The sequence below is a fragment of the Hippoglossus hippoglossus genome, chromosome 3 (genome assembly GCF_009819705.1).
Source record: "Hippoglossus hippoglossus isolate fHipHip1 chromosome 3, fHipHip1.pri, whole genome shotgun sequence".
NCBI classification, from domain to species: Eukaryota; Metazoa; Chordata; class Actinopteri; order Pleuronectiformes; family Pleuronectidae; genus Hippoglossus; species Hippoglossus hippoglossus.
In genome coordinates this window covers 31,472,710-31,490,530 of record NC_047153.1, presented here as the reverse complement: position 1 = coordinate 31,490,530, position 17,821 = coordinate 31,472,710, and the positions used below count along the sequence as shown (strand labels likewise).

The 17,821-nt window shown below is 39.1% G+C and overlaps 1 protein-coding gene across 1 annotated transcript; it reads left to right on the top strand.

Moving 5' to 3' along the window:
• The first annotated feature begins 9,161 nt into the window (after window positions 1-9,161).
• Window positions 9,162-16,440, top strand: zgc:153993 (uncharacterized protein LOC767645 homolog). The gene is made up of 6 exons (XM_034581586.1): window positions 9,162-9,421; window positions 10,283-10,331; window positions 12,330-12,491; window positions 12,954-13,086; window positions 14,356-14,460; window positions 14,590-16,440. The coding sequence occupies exons 1-6, from the start codon at window positions 9,352-9,354 to the stop codon at window positions 14,686-14,688; spliced, it is 618 nt and encodes a 205-aa protein (XP_034437477.1). The 5' UTR covers window positions 9,162-9,351; the 3' UTR covers window positions 14,689-16,440.
• The last annotated feature ends 1,381 nt before the right edge of the window (window positions 16,441-17,821 follow it).

The following is a 17,821-nucleotide window of genomic DNA, read 5'->3' as shown; positions in this document are numbered from 1 at the left end:
AATGACTGTACACTGTGAGAACAGGTGCTTGTTGTAACACCCGCCATTCCCCAGGTCAGAGAATTTTAGCTTTGTCTTGGTCCAAAACTTTACAACCCTAACTCAAAATCACAGCTCTCATCAGCCTTGATTTAAACCTCTGATAAATGGTTTTGTATGGTTTTGTATTTATATAGAGCTTTTCTAGTCTTGATGACCACTCAAAGCTCTTTACAGTACAGTTTTGCATTCACCCATTCACACACACATTCACACAGTGCATCTATTAGCAGCACTTTGTTGTTCTATGAGGGGCAATTCGGGGTTCAGCATCTTGCCCAAGGACACTTCGGCATGCAGATGGGGAAGACTGGGGATCAAACTGCCGACCTTCAGGTTGGAGGCGACCTCTCTACCCCTCAGCCACAGCCGCCTGTTGTAACCCTGTTGTATATTAGCAGCTAGTTGCATAGGGCTCAGCTGCTCAACATACCAGAGCTTTTAGCAGCTAAGAGACAAATATTTTCTCTGTTGATTTAGTGGAGACTAAACCATTGAGAGTGAACATGGGACCTACTGTATACTCAAGAAACAGTGCTAACTATTGTCCTGTGTCTGCTGGCTGTATGTATAAAAAATATATATATACACTACCGTTCAAAAGTTTGGGGTCACTTAGAAATGTCCTTATTTTTCAAAGAAAAGCACTGTTTTTTTCAATGAAGATAACATTAAATTAATCAGAAATACACTCTATACATTGTTAATGTGGTAAATGACTATTCTAGGTGGAAACGTCTGTTTTTTAATGAAATATCTACATAGGTGTATAGAGGCCCATTTCCAGCAACTATCACTCCAGTGTTCTAATGATACATTGTGTTTGCTAATCGCCTTAGAAGACTAATGGATGATTAGAAAACCCTTGAAAACCCTTGTGCAATTATGTTAGCACAGCTGAAAACTGTTTTGCTGGTGAGAGAAGCTATAAAACTGGCCTTCCTTTGAGCTAGTTGAGTATCTGGAGCATCACATTTGTGGGTTCGATTATACTCTCAAAATGGCCAGAAAAAGAGAACTTTCATGTGAAACTCGCCAGTCTATTCTTGCTCTTAGAAATGAAGGCTATTCCATGCGAGAAATTGTGAAGAAACTGAAAATGTCCTACAACGGTGTGTACTACTCCCTTCAGAGAACAGCACAAACGGGCTCTAACCAGAGTAGAAAGAGAAGTGGGAGGCCCCGGTGCACAACTCAGCAAGAAGACAAGTATATTAGAGTCTCTAGTTTGAGAAATAGACGCCTCACAGGTCCTCAACTGGCAGCTTCTTTAAATGGTAACCGCAAAACGCCAGTGTCAACGTCTACAGTGAAGAGGCGACTCCGGGATGCCGGCCTTCTAGGCAGAGTGGCAAAGAAAAAGCCATATCTGAGACTGGCCAATAAAAAGAAAAGATTGATATGGGCAAAAGAACACAGACATTGGACAGAGGAAGATTGGAAAAAAGTGTTATGGACAGACGAATCAAAGTTTGAGGTGTTTGGATCACACAGAAGAACATTTGTGAGACGCAGAACAGGTGAAAAGATGCTGGAAGAGTGCCCGACGCCATCTGTCAAGCATGGTGGAGGTAATGTGATGGTCTGGGGCTGCTTTGGTGCTGGTAAAGTGGGAGATTTGTACAAGGTAAAAGGGATTTTAAATAAGGAAGGCTATCACTCCATTTTGCAACGCCATGCCATACCCTGTGGGCAGCGCTTGATTGGAGCCAATTTCCTCCTACAACAGGACAATGACCCAAAGCACACCTCCAAATTATGCAAGAACTATTTAGGGAAGAAGCAGGCAGCTGGTATGCTGTCTGTAATGGAGTGGCCAGCGCAGTCACCAGATCTCAACCCCATTGAGCTGTTGTGGGAGCAGCTTGACCGTATGGTACGCAAGAAAATGCCCATCAAGCCAATCCAACTTGTGGGAGGTGCTTCAGGAAGCGTGGGGTGACATTTCTACAGATTACCTCAACAAATTAACAGCTAGAATGCTAAAGGTCTGCAATGCTGTAATTGCTGCAAATGGAGCATTCTGTGACGAAAGCAAAGTTTGAAGAACAAAATTAATATTTCAAATAAAAATCATTATTTCTAACCTTGTCAATGTCTTGACTATATTTTCTATTCATTTTGCAACTCATTTGATAAATAAAAGTGTGAGTTTTCATGGAAAACACGAAATTGTCTGGGTGACCCCAAACTTTTGAACGGTAGTGTATATATATATAATTAAAAGGTCATAATATGCAAATGTCCTAAAATAGAACACCCAAGTGGCAACCAACGGGCTTAAAGTGATAGTTCACCTAAAAAGGAAAATCCACTCATTATCTACTCACCACTATGCCAATGGAGGGGTGGTTGAAGTGTTTGAGCCCACAAAACACTTTAAGAGTCTCAGGGGAAAACAATGTTTCAGCCAAGGCGACCTCTTCTTCAGACGTAATAAAACAACAGAAAAAAAACACAACATGCCTCATACTGCTCGTGTGGTGTCATTCAAGTGTCTGCAAGCCCCAAAATTTATATTCGACTGGAAACAAGGTTATTAACACTGTGTTTTAAGCCTAAAAGTCCACCACCAGAAGTGGCGATGCTAGGGGAATGAACGCACACCCCAGTGTGTGCGGCTTTCCGGTGTGCAAGTATGTACGTAAACGTGCCTCAGAGGAGGATATCAAAGGACTTTTAGGCAAAAAAAACATGGCATAAATGATGCTGTTTTGAATTTGAATGTCGGGGCTTGCGGCCACTTTTTCTCTTGTTTTATTACATCTGAAGCTCTGGTCACCAGTTCCTTCACTTGTATTGGATTCTGCTGCAACCCTGTTTACCCCTGAGAGTCCAGAAGTGTTTTGTGGACTCAAACACTTCACCCACCCCTCCATCAGCATAGTGGTGAGTAGATAATGAGTGAATTATCATTTTTCGGTGAACTATCCCTTTAATGTCTCTTGAGATTACAAAAAGGTAATTCAAAATTACATTTTCAAGATACCATGAGGTGCACATGGATCTGTTTCATTATCACTTAGCATCAGAAGCACCAGAAGTACAAGTAAAATGGCAACTGAAAAATTAAGACGAATGAGACAAATAACATTTTTAAAACATTTAGGGTCATATTCACACTGACTTACATTCTGTTATGTCAGAAGAGGCTCAGCTTTCTGTGGCTCTCAAGTTACACACGTTTTTGTTGTCTTGGTGTTCCTACCTGCTCTCTTACAGGTATGTGGGTAACAGGTTTGGTTTGATGAAGTAAAGCTGACTTAAATCAAGTTGGACAGAGTGAGGAAACAGGGACCTGCTCAAAGGCAGGTTCTGGCACAATCTGTGGTTAAAGGAATAGTTCATAATTTAGCAAATATACAAATTTGCGAACTTTGCAAGTGATGAGAGCATCCGTGTTAATTCATAGCACTGGAGTTGGAATTTCACATATAACTTAAATGCTGACTATCAACAACAGTAAACACATATCTGGTGTATACAACCTGAACGTGAATTTGAGTTTAAACTATTTGGAGTTTTCGATAAACAGCAGTCTGCCATGGTCTTTTGTGTTGCAATAGCAGGTACGGTGTGTAAGGATTGGTGCACAGTGCACACTTAAAGATAATTGGGCCGAATGTAGACCTGATTTGCCTCTTCCGGCTATCACGGCTATTTTAATGTTTTGAAGTGTTTAATACAAGTACTAAATAATTAATAAATCTATGTGATTCATGTTTACAGATTGATGTTAGTTAACACTGGAACTGTGATTATTATCAACAAAGATAATTGCGAAATACAATTTTTTATTTTTTATTTATGTATCAGAAAAATGCTAAGTGGGTCTTAAAGAGGAAGAGAATGACTTCTTCAGAAGCCTTTACAAATTACTTTCACCTCATTAAGAATTCACCATGAATTAAAATGTGTTATATGGTAAAGTATGATGTTATATGTAACTTTTTCATGCTGCCATTATTTACATAGAAGTGTAAAGAGTCACTGTGACACTGACAGCTTGTTTAGTTATCAGTCGAAATCTACCAGCATGTCAGGACCACACATTCTTCTTTCTTCAACTCAATCAACAGAACAGACTTAACAGAAGCCTGACAGGCAGGTTTTTTGTGATGCAGGTGGATGGGCGTGGGGGGGGGGGGGGGGGGTCATCAGTGGATTGCAATGCTCCAACAATTACTCAACTCCATAGCATTCAGTCTATCATAACAAACAAAGGTCGTGTTCATACCTGCCTCTACCATACACAGGGGCGCCGTAAGGCAGGGGAAAGTTAGGACGATTCCTAGGGCCCAGCACAGACAGGGGCCCTCAGAGAACACTATTATTGTTATTATTACAAGTTAGTGAATGTTATTAAAATTATATTTGGATATATTAATAAGTTATATATGAAATAAACGTGTGTTTTTTTCCTCACTTTTGGCAAAATGATCAGGATATCCGTTTATATTTCACCCATCTCTCTGTTCACTGCATGGTTCAGTCTACAAGCAGAACAGAAGTTGAACTGTCACACCCTGGACACACTGGCTGCGTGTCGCTGTTGTCGCGGGGGGGGGGGGCTACGTCAGTTTACACGTGGCATTAGAACGAATCTTCATTTGCATCTCAAGTTACCTCTTGTGATCTGCTCTCACTTATCCCGTGCCACAAATACACACAATAGCAATAATGATTGTGGTAAGCCAGTAGCAAAAAAATGTGGGCACATGAATCTCAGACCGTCTACTAACGTGGTATGAGGAATCTGATCTCAAATATGTCCTCGATGCATCTTAGGTGTGTTTACACATGTACTGAGATGTAATCACATGTACTTTTGATTGGATCTCTTCGGACAGATGTTAATAGCACCAGAGGCCTGTACTACGAAGCGAGTTCAACATACCCAGGATATCTTTCCGAGATCCAGCCGAACTTAACCTAACAATCAGGCTTGCGTAGGTCAGTCACCTGTGAAGACCATCATCATTTACCCCTGAACCAGGGCGGGGAAATGCGCTTCCTATGTGAACAGCCAGGCGGCCGCCGTTCACGCGGTGTTACACTGCGGTTAGAGTCAAAGATGAGTCAAAAAAGGATTAAATTATCAGGTGCACAATACAGAAAGCGCCTCAAAGTAGAGGAGGAGAAGAAAGAACAATATAGAGGTAAGAATCGCCCCGATTGTGGACATCATTAATGTTTATTTTTGTCGACATGACATGATATGCTGTCAGTACAGCAGATTTCAGACTCTTTTTATATTTTTTATTATATATTTTTATTATTTTTTATAGCCTACAATTTTGTCTGCCTGTGTGTGCATCTGTATACAGTCCAAAAGTTATTTGGGATGCATGACAATTTGCGTGTGTATGTTGGGGGGCGTCAATCTGAAATCTCGCCTAGGGCGCCAACATTGCCAGGGCCGGCCCTGGACATAACAGTGGGGTTTTGTGTTTAAAAAAATAATAAAGCCACTTATCTCACAGACGTTTTAATATACCGTACCGTAGTAATGAGCAAAACCCCGGTATTATGAAAATGTAGTTTTGTTGAATACAGTTACTCTCCTCATTAAGGTTGTAAGCTCAGTTCTCTTCACCTCAAATCATTGTGCAATATCCTGGAGTAAAATTAGTGGTGGGATACTTAAAGAGCCTCCCACTGCTCACACGAACTCCTAAGAACCCTATCCTAAGTGTTGATTTAATCATAATAATAATAATAATAATAATGATAATAATAACAATAATAATACATTTTATTTATAGGTGCCTTTCACAGCACTCAAGGTTACCTTACAAGGTAGAGACAAAAACAGAACAAAAGAAAATGTATCAAAGAGATCGATGACATAAACAGTGAATAATACATTGTGTAGGGTGAGGGATACATAAATGTGACTTGGGTGACAGCTAATTATTTGCTATGCTAATACTAAAAGTCTTCCTTTTTCAATCAATCAGATGCAGCAAAATACAAGCCCACTCACACAGCCGAGGGAATTTTAGAGAATAAGAATAAGAAATAACTCACCTTCTAACTAATATCTAACTGTAGTCATTTGACCTTATTACACAGCACATTTGGTCATGTTGCACTTCATTGTATGATGAAAATAATATGAGCAAAGTTAACCCTTTGGGTTACGGTTTGGTGTCTTCAGACCAACAGGCACAGCAGGTGGCACCCAAGTGAATTTGGTCGAAGAGACATTAGAGGCCATATCTCCTTATGTGCAGAATAATGTTTAATTTTTGATGTACATATAGTTGTCTTGTAAACAACAGCAATAGTGTCTGCACTATTCCTACAATTTTTTAATCTTTCCATAATGATATATATTATAGGCTTTGTGTATCTCAATAAATAGTTAAGACGTTTTAACTCTTTAAAAATTTAAGGGGTATTCTGTGATTTGGATTTACAAATTTTCCTCCATTTCTCTCTCTGAAATGTAAATGATATTGTAATTATTATTCAGAAAGAGAAAACACAGTTCTCTGATTTGTCTGTCAAAAAGTATAATATTACAATTTAGCGAAAAGTCATAATAAAATCTACAAAGAAAGCAGACGCTTTTATCCAAAGCAACTTACAATAAGTGCATTCGATCATGTGGGTACAAACCCAGAACAACAAGAATCATGAAAGTAAAAATTGCTTTGAAAAAAAAGCCAACCTACAAAGTGTCACATGTAAGTGGTATATATGTGCAACTTAACTGAATTCGATTTACTCAAAGTCACCACCTAGTGGCGGAAGCCATGCAGCACGTTAAAATACGTCCATACTGCATGAACATATCATGAACATTGCTTCTTCTTAGACATGTGACACCAGTATATTTGTGAAATAATCATTGCCTGTGTTTGAAGAAATAAGGAAAGAAAAATTGTACTGTTAGCAGAATTCAAATAAATTACAATAAAAAATGTAGTGTTTTATAGAGTGACAGACCGAACTGTACATGCCAACAAAATCAGCCTTTTAGGTATCAGCTTGTCCATAATTTGCAGCAAAAATTACATAAGTCTGATGTCTTTTTACATAAAGGTTCCATGAGGATAGTGGTTTCCTCCTGGCGATCATACGACCCCAGTTGTTGGAGCGTGTTGATGCGATCCTCCCCGTCCATCCCAATGAGACTGGGGAGGGAGAGCCTGCCTGGAAAGCTCTGAGTTTGACACCACTCTGCTGCCTTTAGAGTGTCTCTTAAAAGATCATCTGCGTCCATGAAAGGAAAATACAGATTATGAATAGTGGTTCATTGGATGATCAAGACATTTTCTTCACACTTTCACAATACCACTAAAATCTTATAAACAAGAGCCTCTTTTACTTAATGGATATCTATAACTACTCAACAAGTCATAATTATATCTTGCTATGCATCAAGCCTTCAGCATCGCAGACATTATACTACTTACCAAGCTCCCAGTCCCAACGTCCCCTTGTATGTATTCTTTCTGCGTTATCTAAAAAGAAAATAGATTTGGTCATAAAGTAAAACAGAATAATAAACACGTATCCTAAAAAGCCTTGTATCCACTGGTGACAATATATTTTCAAATACTTATCTATACATACCTCAGTGAAATCACATTGCGCCTTTGTTATGATGTACAAAGCATACTGTAAATTAAGAAATAGTAGATTGTTGTGATGTAATTATGATTATTGAAAAATAATAATCCCCCAGGTATATACCTTTTGGATGTACAAAACTCACAGCATGTCATATTAACTCTGCATGAGTTTGATGTATGATTCTTTTAAGTAGTGTAAAATCAATTGCAAATAGGTTATACAGAATAATACAAAAGAGTGAAGTATGAGCAATCATTGGAATGCATAGCATGCTGCAAGCATTACAAATTTCCATATGTTATTACAAACAAAAAATAGGACTCCTATATTGTATACTGAATGCCCAGCATCTTACCATCAAAACAAACAGCCCACAGTTGTTTGACAGATCTTGCTCTGGTAGGCCCTGTGGTGTGAAAAGAAACCCATTTCAATAAAGGAACGACAATACGATTGTACTAAATATCTAACCTAAACATCATCCACACCAAAAGTCCTCTAAGGCCCCGGGGACAAGATCCATAGATTAAAAAAAATAGACAAGTGGTCTAAAACAGAACTATCACTGCCCAGATGTGATGAAACTGTGCACCTGAAACACCCTGAATGGTTTAGTGCGACTATCATCTCACCAGCCAGTACCACGGAGGGGATCTAGAAAGAAAATCTCCTTACCTCTTGGCCTCAGTATCTGTTAATGTTATGTGTTCAAATATGAACTGACATATCTTGACATACAACTGTCAAACCGACTTTAAAGTTGTAGGACATATTTTATACAACTAAAGACAGTGTTTAATGAAACATATAATCTGGCAAAGAATAGGATTGGCAATGACCAACTTCATTTCACAGTAAACAAACAATAACAAAGGCTGAACTAACTGCACTTAGTGTCCAGGTTCCCATTCTGGAAGGAGAATCCACTGCAGACTTTTTGCATTTTCCTGACAAAGGAAAACAAGACCTGAGTACATTATTGGTCCAGAAATATAGATCAAGCAACAACAGATGGATGAATCATTCAAGAAAAATACTAGCAGGTGTTGCATGGGATTTAATGAAGATGGTGGAAACCAAGTAGCAGTGACATGGCTGTAGTTTGGCCATCTATTATTGTAAAAGAAAATATACTGTATGTAGAATATATGATTTATATGATTTACATATTTTAGAACAGCCTCAGTACTTTTTAAATAACTTTCAGACAGCTGTTTAGGATCTGGCAGAATACAGACACATAATTAAGTAAATATAAAGTAACTGAAACATGCCAATAATATAAAAAACATGCATAAAATCAATACAAATCATAAGTATAGATACAACATGTTCCCTACGCTTACCATCCCCTCCATATTTAAATGTATTACTGCAAAGGTCTAATGTGACTATTAGATAAATTATTCCTAAAGTCAGTGCCACCTACTTCCATTCTCGGTGCAGGACAGGCGTGGAAGGAAACAACTCGGGGCGGGGCTCAGCGCTGAGCCCCGCCCCGAGTTGTTTGAGAGACAGTACTCATTCCGGTCAGGGGGGGGCGTGCCGGTGGCTGGTTGCCACTGCGCACATCATGTCACTTCCTTGTTCTCCTGTGAAAAACTTTCACGGAAGCGACTAGTCCGAACAGCGACTTCACTCCGCCAACGAGCCGTGCTAACGTTAAATGTCGGAGCCAAACAAGTAGTTCCTCAAACAAAGCTCCGAGCGGACGGACGGTTTGCAGCCATGGCTGACAGCCGGGAAGAAGAGAGAAAAGAAGGAGACCAGGAGCCGCAGGGCGCCGTTGGTGGGGAAGGTATGTGAAGCCATGTCAGGTTCACGCTCAGGCGAAGAAGCTCTGTTCTAACTAACTTGCACCAATTGGAGGCTCAGACAGCGTCCACCTCTCTGTGTGTCACTATGGTGGGTGAAGGTCTCTTTCCTCTCTTTGATCTGGAGGTTTACACCAACCATCCGTTTTCCCGTAGCTCAACCTGACCTCATCTCTCCCCTGTCACCCACATATTATCTGTGCTACACATAATCATAACTTGCCTGTAACCCTGAGCCCTGACGGTGTCGCTACAGACAAGGAGCAGGTACGATGTCCGTGTGTAAAATGATCATGTCCCTTGTCCTATGATTGTCTTTAATACTGGGTAAATGTCATTACATTACATATCATTTAGCTGACGTGTTATCCAAAGCGACTTACACTAAGTGCATTCAACATATCACTATGTCAACTGATGACAAGCTATTCTGACGATTTAGAAAAACGTCTTTCCAACTTTCAAATTACTCTTACATTTACTGAAAGTACAGATTTTCGAGTATTGTACCAGCACTTGACTGCAGCATGTGTTTGAGGGTCTGCCCGGAGCATTAGGTGTGCCTCAATTTAGGGGCCACATCCTTGGGAGAATGCATATGAAGACCAATTGCGTCACAGCTGTGCGCCTAGGTTGTCCTATTTCGAAGCCTCCTTCAAATATGGCTGACAAATGCGTCCATCCCAGAGAAACAACGGCTTCCACGGCCGAATCTCTATTGAGCAACTATCGGTACACATGTAAACAAACAGGAACAAATAAGATCTACCTAAAAAAAATCAACAAAACAATCATTGGGAAAAATGTATTTGAAGTGTACTTAATCAGTCTTCTAATTGATCCAGATGTCATTGATGATCCCATCCTGGAGCAAGGGGCAGTGGTCCTCAGAGGGTAAGTCTCACCATAACAACTTCTTAAAAGACCATACCAGTGTTTTGTCATGGTTTAATTAGTTTACTACAAACTGCTACATACCCTCTAAAATAGCCCATGGTTTTTCAGACTTTTCAAGTTTGTGTTTTTGTATAGCTTAATCAATCAATCAAATTTTATTTGTATAGCCCATATTCACAGATCACAATTTTTCTCATAGGGCTTAACAAGGTGTGACATCCTCTGTCCTTAATCCTCAACAAGAGTAAGGAGAAACTACAAAAACAAACCTGATTATCAGGGGGAAAAGTAACAGAAATTTATGATACCAAGTTAATTAGTTAATCAAGCTTAGTTTCACAGAATGTTAAAGCGATGTAAAAATGTAAAAGTAAAACGTTTTAATAATAAGAACAACCCTAAAACTTACTTTTCGTAAAAAATTTAAATTAATTATATCTGCTATCATTATGAGTCATTATGGGTCTATAACTGACACAAGTTTTACTATCGAAGAATAAAGGGATAGTTCATCGAAAAATTAAAATTCACTCATTATCTACTCACCACTATACCGATGGAGGGGTGGGTGAAGTGTTTAGTCCACAAAACACTTTTGGAGTCTAAGGGGTAAACAGTGTTGCAGACAGATCCAATAAAATTGAAGCAAAGACCAATTCTTCAAACGTAGAAAAACAATAGAAAAAACATTTCGGCTGTGTTTTGTGGACTCAAACCACTCGGCATAGGGGTGAGTAGATAATGAGTGAATTTTCATTATTGGATGAACTATCCCTTTAAAGTCTTGTTTCTCCTAATCCAGGTTCTCCTCAGATTCTTAAAAAGTCTTATAACGTCTTAAAATAGTTTTTTGATGTTTAATGTGTAACATTTTTAATAGGAGATTTAAAATCTCTATATTTCTGTTCAGTTTTTTAAACATTATTTTATTTCCCACAATAATTAAAATTTTCCATAACACCCAACACCTACTGCTTTATATGTTATGTAGGTAGCATACACTCTGCTTGGTAGATAGTTGTTGTTCGCCTTCTGTGGCTGTGATCTTCAATTTTAAGAATTGAAGATGGATACTATTTATCCAGCTTCTGATATGAAGGCTCGCACTAATAAAACAAAAGTACAAGTGCTATGCCAGTATATGAATAATTTGGAATTACCATTTATTTCTACATTTATACACCGTGCAATTTAAATTTGATCTTCATCTACATCATGAATAATACGATGTGCTTAATCTAATAACACAAACAGTTACTGGTTAACCTTCTGTATTTATCATTGGGATCTCATGTGTTTAGAAGGAAAACCAGTAGCCTTACTATGGCTCTACTTTTTCTCCTGGAGATATTTGTTGTCTTTTTCATTTTTCTTTTCATTTCTTCATCAGTGGCATGTTAGCATCAACCTCCCCACCCACTTGCAGTGAATCCCCTGCTGAAAGTCCAGAGGTTCTCACTCTGACATTTGCGTCAAATATACACCTCTGCGGAGGATTATCCTGAGATCAGTGCATTTCTGAAAGCAGCTTTTAGCAATACTTTGCATTCATTGCTGGTGACCTAGTTCACACTACACACCTTTTGACCAATTTGATCAGTGGTCAGCAGTTGCTTTGGGTGAACTGTTCAAAGAGGCGATGCGAGGGGCTCGTCGACCTGTTGCAGACTCCCACTAGATTTCAAACAGGCTAATTATGTAGAAGAAACTCATAGTGCAGGAGTGAAGGTACATGGTATGGTCAGGTCAGGTGATATCTGACTTTTGCACTTTGCTTTTATGCAACTTACCTTACGTGTCCAGACTAAAACACAACCCTGGAGTTTCTGTACTAAACAGGGTGGTCATTACAGCTCTCACTGACCACAAAACAGTTTTATTAAATAGCATTAAACGACAAGTAAACTTAATCTTTGTGGGTTTTCGATACTGTAGCTATGCACAAAAGAAATATCTGTAGTTTTCACTTGGTCAAACTGTTTTTCTCTGTCACAGATACGTGATTGAGCGCATAAACACACAGGACCCTGGTCGACAAGTCCGCTCTGAGGATCTGGGAGGACGGCCCAATGAACAACAGGATCCACAAATCAAGGAAGTGGTGGAACAGCTTCTCAGGATTGCAGATGATTTGAACAGGAACGCTGAGCTTCAACTGTAAGCTGTTTTATGTGCATTGTCAATTTACAGTTTAACACTTGAAATTCCAAAAAGAAAACAACAGTAGAAATATTGGGAAAGAGAGTTTGTTGTGTGAGGTGTGAAAGTAGTTGTGTGGAACTCACAGTCCTAGTTTCCACCAGCCCATACAACATCAGTCGATGGATGCATGCTGATTTGCATTTGGACTACTAAAGATGGGCCAGTGTCAACATTTCATGCTGCAGTTATTGTATTGTAATATTATGGTAAACTGTAATATCACAATCACACAAAATATACCAACCCTCCTAATTTTACTGTTTAAACTGAAATACAGATACCACACACCATGTGCCATACGACATACCATAAAATGTGTTTACCAGCACTTATGAACACAGATGCAAGACGTAGTTAATCTTACAGTGATGTGGAATTGAATGAAATAATTTTAATCATTCTATCTCCTCCTGTCAGATTGATCAACCAGGTTCAAGGTAACTGTGCTCGTGACATCTTCATGAAGGTGGCCAGGAGTATCTTTGCTGATGGAATCAACTGGGGTAGAGTGGTGGCTCTCTTCCATCTGACCTACAGACTCATATACAAGGTAATGCACTGAAACAGAAAACTATTCTTGGCAGGGATGAGACTGTTCTAAAGCACTAATAATGTCAGTTTCCATTTCTCATTATGTTGCTTGGTAAGTGTTATGGATGGATGCCCAGCAGGGTTGGATTGATGATCTGCATTGCATATTTTCATAAGTTAATTAAATAAATTAAGGGAACACTTAATCGTCTCACGCTGGTCCAGGGTCCTCCTGGTGCAGGATAATGCCCGGCCTCATGCGCCCAGAGTGTGTAGGCAGTTCCTGGATGATGAAGACATTGATGCCATTGACTGGCCCTCACGTTCCCCTGACCTAAATCCAATTGAGCATCTGTGGGACGTTATGTATCGGTGCATCCATCTGCCAACTCATCGGGAGCATGCCCAGACGTTGCAGAGAGTACATACAAGCACGCGGAGGCCATACACACTACTGAGTCACATTATGAGTTGCTGTGATGAAATTCACGCAAGTTGAATCAGCCTGTTATTTCAATTTTTTACTTTGATTTTCGGCGTGGTTTTGAATCCAGCCCTCAATGGGTTGATGATTTTGGTTTACATCGACCGTTGTCACCTAATTTTGTTCTCAACATATTATACAATGTACAACCATTTTTTTTTAATACAGATTATCAACTTGAATAATAAGGTCATCAAGATCTGATGTCTGATTTAAGTGTTCCCATAATTTTGTTGTGCAGTTGTATATATCCCTCACATCAAAAGATCATTAGGAATCAAATCTTGCCGTTTAGAAGTGTTTCACCTTTACCTCGACTAATGTACCAAATTCTCTACAGCTCGTCATTGGACCAAAACAAAAGTTTAGTTTTTCAAGTAATGACAAACTTAGAAACATAACTTCTCAAGGGACAAGAGGAGGAAGTCACAGGAGCTGAAGATATATAATAATACTGGGTGTAAAAGTAATTGGGTTTCAAGCATATCTAGATACAATCTAGATATGAAGCAGATTTTAATGCAAGGTGTAAATGTGTCTCTGAGACAGCCAGAACAGCTGCTACTTGAAGTCAACTCAGTGCTGGAGGCTGTTGCAGGGGCACATGTAGTGGAATTATTCTCATCACAGTTTACAGAGTGTTGTGACTCCAAACAGCAAACAGCAATCACCTGTGTTATTTACAATTCTAATAAATTCCCCATGATGTAAATATCGTAGACATTGTGCAAAGAAAAGTTTTGACTTGACAAATGAATTTGGTTTACTTGAGGGCTGTCCTGTCCTTTTTTTTTTGCTTCGAAGGCACTGACCACCAACCATTTAGAGAACATCAGAATGGTCATCAGTTGGGTTCTCGAGGTCATCAGAGAGAAGCTTTACTCCTGGCTAGTACAACAGGGAGGCTGGGTGAGTGATGTATCATCTCAGTAAAGTGCTTAATTTGTTTAAAATGTTGGTGTAAGGCTTTATGATCCACTGTGTGAAGTGCTTAGTAGCATGCAGGGCTTTTAATACAGCTTTCTTTATTTTCTCTAGGAGGGGGTGATCCGTGGCTTTTCTCGGTGGAGAACAGTAACAATAGTAGCCTCGGTTGTACTGGTGGCAACCATTGTTTACTACAGGAAGACACGCTGAGACCATCAGACCTCAAAATCTTCCACCCTGGGCTGCAGTCCCATCTCTTGGATGGATGCAGGGTGTTAACAAAGACACTTTCTAAACATGAATAACAACCACTCCTTAACCTCCAATTAATTCCGCAGAGGAGGTCAAGTGCTGTAACTAGAGGTGGGAAAAGCTTCACTCTTCTCAAGTTTACAAGCACAACAAGTGCATTTACAACCAGCGGATGATGGTGTAATTAACATTGGACATAAGAGTAAATATCATTAATCAGACCTGACCCTACCTAGAAAAGGTCTCAGGTCCATTCGTTATGGTTAGTTTTGGGTGGAATCCACCTTGAGTTTCTGCAGGTCTTGGGTTCTGAGGAAAATTTGGATTAGTCCTGAAGACCTGAAAAAGCAAAATATGCTGCGTCGTAATCAAGTGATTCAAAAGTCCACCAAGACTGAATTGATTGTACTGTAGGCCCTTCATGTTAATGTTTGCCTGAAATTTTAATGACGTATTATGGCTATGAGACAGGCATGTTTTCACTTGAGTAAATAGGCCTTGTCAAGCTCAGGTAGATAGTCAGTACAGCCACGGCTTGGGACAACCCCTCAAAATAGAAAAGATTTGCTAAGTTACTTAGATTAAAGTTCACACTAATGTTTTTTTGTTTGTTTTTTTATATAATAACCTTGATTATCCTTGATAATAATCCTTGTTTCCATTTCTTTGATATAGAAACAGGGACTATTGCAACTATTCCTTAAGTTCATATTATGGCCATGAGTTTGAATATTTTTCATGTATTTCTTGAACTTGATGAACAGCGCCTCATTGTTGCAGTAGACCTTTTTCACAGCAGACACTTTGGAATGTCATAGCATAAAAAACAACATCTATGATGGGTTTTTACCATTTAGTTTGACCAAATCAAGGGCCGTTATTCATTTCATTAGTTGGGCATTGGACTTCTCATTGTGAGTCAAATTTCTGCACAATTTCCAACAAAGTACAGTGTCAAGTTGCTGGAAGAATCTAATACTAGTATCTGTAGTGACAGAATTTAAAATGCATTTTGTGTTTCTGCAGAGTGAGATTTCACTCATTTAAGCTCAGTTGTGGGATGTTTCACTGAAATATATCTCTTGATTTTTCACCTCAAGCTTTTATGTACACTGTCCTGAATCTTTATTTAAAAAAAGAAGAGAGCTTTAAACAGATATTTTCTACTGATAAGTCATGTGCTTCATTTAACAGTCTAATTGATCTTATCTATGTCCCAAACTGTGGATGCAGGATGTGATGAAGTTGCTCTGTTTCAGACAGACAGTAACATTTTCACTTTATTCCTGTTGTTGATTGTGAGTCCCTTGGTTATCTATCTATTGTCTTTGGTCAGGTGACTGACTGTCACTGTATTGTGAATACATCTGAATTATCAAGGGTGACTCTCTAAAACTGTTGTCATGTTTTCTGCAAAAAAAAACAATTCAGTCAGTAGGTATGAAGTGAAGTGCTAAGTCGCTAATCTCTGTTACCTCTGTCTTTCTATGGCAATTTCCAATTTGCATGTGAATGTTGTTGATCACTCAACACATGACAAATAGTTCAGTTGTGAGATGCATGCATGAGTATAACAGAGTAATCTGACTGATGAACTGGAAAGTGCTGTTTACAGGGGTTAGAGGATGTGTAACCCACCTTCATTTTGTCTTCATGCAGTTGCCTGACCACAGAAACGAAGAAGTCAGTGATGCCACACAATTAAAATATTAAATAACAAGAGCCATATGATAATGAACAAACTTCAACTTTAACCTACTGATAGAAAACAGAGAAACCACAATAACTGTTGAATAACTGTCAAAATGTCAGATGTGCCTTAACACTTTGTTGATTGACATCTAATAGTCCTCTCCTTCATTTGTCAAAATGAAGAGTCAATGTTTCCCCCCCCCCCCCCCCACTTCTCTACCACTGTGAATGTTGATACTCTGGCAAACAATCTGAAAATGCTCATGTGGATGCAGTTTCTTCTTTTGTCACATGTGAGCAGTGACATTATCAGATGTCTCATTATTGAGGCCTGAGCTGAGATGGTTAATTGTTGCTCATTGTAAAAATTGTATTACAATATTGCAGTTCAGTACTCCTCCAGCATCACAGCCTATTTTTATACAAGAGACCGTTTCAGTGGAAGAACTACTCTGTTGGTGAAGCTAATTATTTAAAGCTTTGCTTCAGACACACTGCAGTGTGTGAGGGGTAGAATAGCTTTATATGAGAACAGTGAGTAGCTTTCAGAACACCAAGTTGCTGTTATTTAGTACACTTAATCTTATGTCCAATTTTTTTGCTACCATGTTGTGCAATCTCACAAGGGTATGACATTATTTATCTGCTATCCTATGGTGCTTTTTGAAATAGCTGGTGATAATTTTGATTCAACTTTAAACTGGTGATAACCTTATGAGAAACCCTTTTGAATGGACTCTATTTTTGTAAATATATTTTAAATGAATTATACCACTCAGGGTATGGGATATGTGGTAAGTCATAAGAAGCTGCATGTGGAAGTCATGGAGCTGTCGAATGGGGGAAAACTCCTAAAGATCTTGATGTAGGTGTATGTTTAAATAAAATCAGAAGTTCTTGTCATTAAATACAGGCCTGACGTGTGTTGATTTTGCCGTCTGGTCCCAGTGTTCACATTTTTACACACCGAAGAATAAAATCGACTTCACACTTCATTTGTATTGTAAGTGGCCCAGGGAAATGCACTGCTCAGTTTGGTTCAATTTGGAGACGTGATATGTTTAATATTATTAGAAATGGAATAAGCAGGTGTCCAGCACTTTGTCGCAGTCAGTGGGCTCGGGACAGTGAGCCTTCAGTCTGTGGATCGAGTTGAAGATGTCCTCTTCTATGTTCTTGGATAAACTACTGCAGGGGTTGATAACGAGGTCAAACCGCAGGTCCAAATCGCAGCCAGATCATTTAGATAATTTGATTATTTCTATTTCACCATATTGGACTGAGACACAGACATTGGCAGGTGCTAATCTCTGTCGTGACAACATTCATAGAATTACTTCCTGTTTGGCAATTTTGGCACTGACTGCACTTTGGCACTTTGAAATAGACGTATGTTGAC

Coding starts and splice junctions, on each gene's coding strand:
- zgc:153993 (XM_034581586.1), top strand. CDS start 9,352: ATGGCTGACAGCCGGGAAGAAGAGAGAAAAGAAGGAGACCAGGAGCCG. Junction 12,492..12,953: donor AGGAACGCTGAGCTTCAACT/GTAAGCTGTTTT, acceptor TCCTCCTGTCAG/ATTGATCAACCAGGTTCAAG. Junction 14,461..14,589: donor TAGTACAACAGGGAGGCTGG/GTGAGTGATGTA, acceptor TATTTTCTCTAG/GAGGGGGTGATCCGTGGCTT.